The sequence below is a fragment of the Neovison vison genome, chromosome 9 (assembly GCF_020171115.1).
Source record: "Neovison vison isolate M4711 chromosome 9, ASM_NN_V1, whole genome shotgun sequence".
Taxonomy (NCBI): Eukaryota; Metazoa; Chordata; class Mammalia; order Carnivora; family Mustelidae; genus Neogale; species Neogale vison.
The window spans coordinates 7,800,024-7,806,023 of NC_058099.1; the positions used below are offsets into that span (position 1 = coordinate 7,800,024).

Genomic DNA, 6,000 nt, shown 5'->3' on the forward strand with positions numbered 1-6,000 from the left:
AAGGAAGTTCCAGTTTGTCGCTCAGCTTTAGTTGGTCACGGACTTGACCGTGGCTTCGTAGGCATCCGTTTAGCTGTGATGATGCACTCAGATCCGGGCTCGCTTTTCGGGGTCCGCACACATTCCCTTCTGTTCCCGGCCCCCTGTCCCCTGCCCCGCACGCTAACCGCGTGCAGTTTCCGGACATGTCAGTTGCCTGAGCCCCTTCTGTCCTCACTGTGCTGCGTAGACCTCGGAGAGCTCACGTCTTTCTGGTGCAACAAACATTAGCTGGGCAGAGGAGGGGGACGGACCTTACAGCACCCTGGGTGGGTCCAAGTGCCCTGGAGCTGGTCGTGCCCAGGGGCCCGCGGCCTTGTACGTGGCTGCACAGAGCAGGGGCTGGCTCAGCGTGTGCAAAACCCAGAGGCTCACGGAGTCTACCAGGGTGTGTTTTGTTGCGTTAAACAAAGCAACAACACCCCTAGAGATGCGCTGCTTTCCACTTCAAGTGAAGCGGAACAATGCTGACACCTTTGGGCGAGGCCACTTTCGTGGTTCCTTGCCCTCAGACTTTGAGAAATATCGGGGGCCGATCTCAGAACTCCTCGTTCTCTTTGACACGTGGATCTGTGAGTCATTCAGTTTGCTGGTGTCACAAGTGGCTTGCTTTCTTCTCTTTTTTTTTAAGATCTTATTTATTTGACACAGAGAGAACGCAAGCAAGGGGAGTGGGAGAGGGAGAAATGGGCTTCTCGCCAAGCAGGGACCCTGACACGGGGCTCGATCCCAGGACCCCGAGATCATGACCCGAGCGAAAGGCAGACGCTTAATGACTGAGCCAGCCGGGCGCCCCACAAGTGGTTTTCTTTAAAAGCTAATCCGATCGCGAGTCTCTGGGCTCCCGGAGCCGTCCGCTCACCTGGCTCCCTCTGGGCGCAGCCTTCATCCTCCCCAAGGCAGAGGTGTGCGTCCGGAACCACGTCCAGCCCTACATCCCGTCCATCCTGGAGGCCCTGATGGTGCCCACCAGCCAGGGCTTCACCGAAGTGCGGGACGTCTTCTTCAAGGAGGTCACCGACATGAACCTGAACGTCATCAACGAGGGCGGCGCCGACAAGCTGGGTGAGGTGAGGCCAGGCCCCCTGCCCCAGGACACGGCATGTGGGGCCTGGGTCTGCTCTGCCCCTGCCAGGCTGTGACTCGGGGTGTAACCCGTCACCAGAGGGTCTGCTGGAGACCAAGCAGCTGAGGGCGTGAGGCACTGGGGCGCAGCGGTCAGAGGAAAGGGGGATCGCGGACCCCCTCTACCCGGCTGGTTACTTTAGTCTCAAAGGACTTAGAAGAGGGAGGGAGAGAAGGAGGGGAGGAGGAATTGAGGGGAGGCCGAGGGGGAAGGGGAGAGGGTGGGAGGGAAGGAGAGGCAAGCCTCTGACAGGAAGCGGAATTACTTAGGTACCATTTCGCGTACCCCACCCGGGAGACGGCACCTCTCTCTCTTACCTCTCCGTTAGCCAGTTCTCAGGGTTCCACAGACCCCATTTTGGGTTACGTGGCTGCCTGACACCCCTTGTGGCTGTCCGGTGGGGACAGAACAGATCCCAGAATCTTTGGCCTCCTCTTCCATACCCCACACTGAGGAGTCCACAGACACTATCGGAATTGGAGAACCAGAAAGGACCTTAGAAATCATGAGAAACTGTCCCCTGAGTTTGAGGCTGCGGAGTCGGAGGCTCCGAGAGGGTGAGCGACTTGCCGAGGTCCCACAGTGCCCCAGAAGGCGCGAGAGCCTCTCGCCTGGCGCCGTGGCTGCCGGACCGTGCTCCGGCCTTCGCGCCCTCATCCCTCCCGGCCTGGGCCCCCACAGCTTGCCCGGCGGGCCCCGGGCAGGCTGTGGTCTGCCTGCACTCCGGAGGCCCCGGCTCAGGTCCCCGCTCCCCTGCAGTACATGGAGAAGCTGTCGCAGCTGGCGTACCACCCCCTCAAGATGCAGAGCTGCTACGAGAAGATGGAGCCGCTGCGGCTGGACGGGCTGCAGCAGCGCTTCGACGTGTCCAGCACAGCCGTGTTCAAGCAGCGGGCCCAGATCCACATGCGAGAGGTGGGCCCCAGCCCCCGCTGCCGTCCCCCTGCCACGGGCCCCGTCTCCTGGGCGGAGGCCCTTCCCTCCGTGGCCTTACGCCCTGGCCCTGCCTCCTCCTGGGCCCCCCAGCAGCCGTGCTCAGTCCTGCTCTGGCCTCTCGGGCGCTCGCAGCTGCTGGAACACCCGCCCCTCCATTTACCTGGATAGTCTGGACTCCTTTTTCCAGTCTCACTTTAGAGACCCCTTCCTCCAGGAAGCCCTCCTTGCTCCCCAAGCCCCTCCCTGCAGGCCCAGGACCTCTGTTCCCTCAAGGCAGGGACCTGCCAGTGCCCAGCACTGTGCCAGCACACAGTAGACACTGAGTGAAGATGGGGGTGAACACGTAGGTTCACCCACAGGCTGCCTGCGCACCTCCCTAGCGGACCTAGGGGCACGGAATGAGGAGCCCCTCCAAGGCGTGCAGGGAGGGGCTGGGGACACTCCAGGGCCCTCACGTGCCCCGCGGTGTGCCCTGCAGCAAATGGACAATGCCGTGTACACCTTTGAGACCCTCCTGCACCAGGAGCTGGGGAAGGGGCCCACCAAGGAGGAGCTGTGCAAGTCGATCCAGCGGATCCTGGAGCGGGTGCTGAAGGTAAGCGGCCTGGCCCTGAGCCCAAGCCCCGGGCTGGCACCAGGCTTGCTGCCCCTGCGGGAGGCACCACAGACCCCCCGACCTGGGCCAGGATTCCGAGGCTCAGGGTCCATCCCCCTGACCCCTCTTTCCTGGCAGAAATACGACTATGACAGCAGCTCGGTGCGGAAGCGGTTCTTTCGGGAGGCGCTACTGCAGATCACCATCCCGTTCCTGCTCAAGAAGCTGGCGCCCACGTGCAAGTCGGTGAGCGTGCCCCTCACCCCCCACCCCGCCACAGCCCCCTCCCGCCACCCAGCTGGCCTAACCGCCCGCCCCACCCCTGCAGGAGCTGCCCCGGTTCCAGGAGCTGATCTTCGAGGACTTCGCCAGGTTCATCCTGGTGGAGAACACGTACGAGGAGGTGGTGCTGCAGACGGTCATGAAGGACATCCTGCAGGGTAGGGTGGTGGGGGGTGGGGGCGGCTGCGGAACTGCTGTGGGGAGCCTCTTGCCACGGGAGGGGGCCGTGATCCGGATGGCTGCTGAGAGGTCGTCCTGGACCCAGCCCAAACCACGGGACTTAGGCCTGGGGGCTGGTTTAGGTCCGTGGCGCGGCCCGGGGCGGGTAGCATCATTTCTCTGTGCTGTCCCGCGTGTCAGCTCAGGGCTCTGGCATTACAGACCGTGTCAGAGAAGGGACAGGAGGACACAGTGGTGGCTTGGGCTGCTCGTTCCCAGCACCGAGGCCTGGGCTAATCGTGAGGCCAGAGGCGGCGATGGGGATCCTACTTGGCCACCGTGGTGGGGGTGGGTGGCGGCCGCGGCCCCCACACCAAACGTCCTGATGCCCCTTTTGGCTCCGCAGCCGTGAAGGAGGCCGCCGTGCAGAGGAAGCACAACCTCTACCGGGACAGCATGGTCATGCACAACAGCGACCCCAACTTGCACCTGCTGGCCGAGGGCGCGCCCATCGACTGGGGTGAGGAGTACGGTGGCAGCGTGGGGGACAGTGGCAGCCCCAGCGTCCCAGAAGCAGCCACTCATTCGGAAAAGCGACGGCGTGCCAAGCAGGTGGTGTCTGTGGTCCAGGACGAGGAGGCAGAGCTGCCGTTCGAGGCTGGCTCTGAGCCACTATCACCTGCGTCCCCGGACAGTGTCACCGAGCTCCGGGGCCTGCTGGCCCAGGATCTGCGGGCTGAGAGCCCCCCGCCGGCCGGCCCTCTGCTCAATGGGGCCCCATCTCAGGAGAGCCCCCAACCCACGGCAGCCCCTGAGGCCTCGTCGCCGCCTGCCTCACCCCTCCGGCAACCCCCTCCTGGAAAGGCTGTGGACCTTGAGCTTCCCAAACCCAGTGACCAGGAGACCGGGGAGCAGGTATCCAGCCCTGGTGGCCGCCCCCCCATCCACACCACCACCGAGGACAGCGCAGGGGTGCAGACGGAGTTCTAGGCTCCTCCCCTGAGCTCCTGCTGGACATGGGACATGGGCCACCCCCTCTGAGACACTGGCAGGCTTGGCTCCAGGTGGGGAGCCCCGGATCTAGGCCTCGGGGTGGAGGGAGGGAAGGGCTGTTGCCCTTGTGGGGCGGGGGTGGCCCACCTGAGTCACTTTACTGGGTTCAGTCACACTTTGCTCCCTGTTTTCTCTTCTGTGGGATGATCTCGGGCTTCCTGCTTGTGCTGGGAGGTGGGCACAGCTGAGGGGGCTGAGGTGGCCGCTGAGTCCCTGGGTCCTCCCTTCCTGCCTTCTGGGGCCACCACGGGTCTCACCCTCCTCCTCAGAAAGACGGATATCGAGTTCTTGTTCGCCGTGTTACTTGCCCACTGAATTCTCTCCCTTCTCGCCAGTGGAGGGCGGCTCATTGGAACCAGGAATAGGCAGCTTTGAGGCCCAGCTCTGGGTCCAGACCACCGTCATTCTCCATCCTGGCTGGGCCTCCAGAGGCCAGTTTTTGGAGTGACACTGGCCTCGCTTTCCCTGCCCTGGGTGAGGGGAGGTGCACGGAGGGGGCTTCAGGCTGGGGATGCTGGGTTGGGGGGATGCCTCGTGGAGAAGGGGCGAGGGGCCGGGATTGGAATGAGAAAGGCCCAGGATGTGCTGGTCTGTGGAGAGGAAGTGTTCCAGAGAGGAGAGGTGGGCTGCTGGGGAGGTGTTGCCGGGAGTGGCCCCAGCGCAGGCGGAGGCGGCCGCGGGAAGGGCTCTGGAAGCTGGAGCAGGCTTTGCCTCCCCCTGCCCCTCCAGTGGAGACACACTCCAGGCTGGGACGGAGGGGTGACAGGCCACTCAGAGGTGGGGTTTGGGGGGTGTGGGTTCTGTCTCCTGAGGGCCACCCCCAAGGTACGCACTGTCCACCAGGGGAGCTGGGTACGGCTCCCCAAGGCACCACTGGTGGCCCCTGAGGATGTGGGGTCAGGCTGTGGCTCGGCCTCTGCTGCCTTCGAGTCACCGAGTCATCTCACCCTGAAAGATTACCTTCTCAGATGGCCTCCTCCCTCAGCGCCTTATCTGGGGGCTAGTGGGTGAAGGTCGAGTGAGACAGCCCCAACCTGGCAGCCCCAACCCCAAGGCCCGGGACCCCCTGGCTTCCCCAGTCCCCTCCGACCCCTTGGTCTGCTTCCCGGGGCAGGGGCCTCAGGCCCCCAGGACGTGCGGCGGTGGCTGGTGCTCAGGGACCCCCCGGTCCCCCAGCCTTCATCTCAGATGCCTCACTAACCTTCTACCACCACAGTCCGTATTCTGAGCTCTCCTCTAGTGCCTTCTCTTGGGGGTTTTTTCACTCATCCTTCCCAGATATCATACTGAAAATATTATGCAAACTGTTTAAGCTTTACTAATCAATAAACGATTTAAAGCCAGTGGCCTGTGTGTGGCGCCGGCAGGGGGAGACCCGCGCCAGAGCCGGTCTAGGACCGCCGTGCACCAACTTTTTGGGCTTATCGTTTGACCCCCTCTCCATGCCTGGTCCGAGGGTACCGCCCCGGAGATGGGGTGCAGGGCGCACAGGGACAGGCCTGATGGCAGCTTGGCCTCAGCTGGGTCAGTGCAGGCTGTTCTCGGGAGCCCGGGAGGCCAGGAGCGGGTGGAGCAGCTTTAAGGACAAGTCGCCCTGGGGCGTCCGCAGCAGGGAGTGGCCTCGAGGCCCCAAGCCAGATCGGAACCCCGGTGTGGGGATTCTGGGGACTCCTGGTCACACAGCACTCACTGAGCCCTGGCCACGCGCTGAGCACTCCTGGAGGAGGGCACCCTCGTGACCGCCATCTCACCACGGTGTAAACTGAGGCCCAAGAAGGTGTGCATCCCTGGCTGGGGTTACAGGTCACAC

The 6,000-nt window shown here is 63.6% G+C and overlaps 1 protein-coding gene across 2 annotated transcripts in view; it reads left to right on the top strand.

The window, feature by feature from the left end:
* Window positions 1–5,533, top strand: part of NIBAN2 (niban apoptosis regulator 2) — a 51,546-nt gene extending 46,013 nt beyond the window's left edge. For both annotated transcript variants that reach the window (XM_044264855.1, XM_044264856.1), the window contains exons 9-14: window positions 922–1,109; window positions 1,925–2,080; window positions 2,580–2,696; window positions 2,835–2,942; window positions 3,025–3,136; window positions 3,544–5,533. In XM_044264855.1, the coding sequence (XP_044120790.1) occupies window positions 922–1,109; window positions 1,925–2,080; window positions 2,580–2,696; window positions 2,835–2,942; window positions 3,025–3,136; window positions 3,544–4,127 (1,265 nt within the window). In that variant the 3' untranslated portion in view covers window positions 4,128–5,533. The remainder of the gene's footprint in view (window positions 1–921; window positions 1,110–1,924; window positions 2,081–2,579; window positions 2,697–2,834; window positions 2,943–3,024; window positions 3,137–3,543) is intronic.
* The last annotated feature ends 467 nt before the right edge of the window (window positions 5,534–6,000 follow it).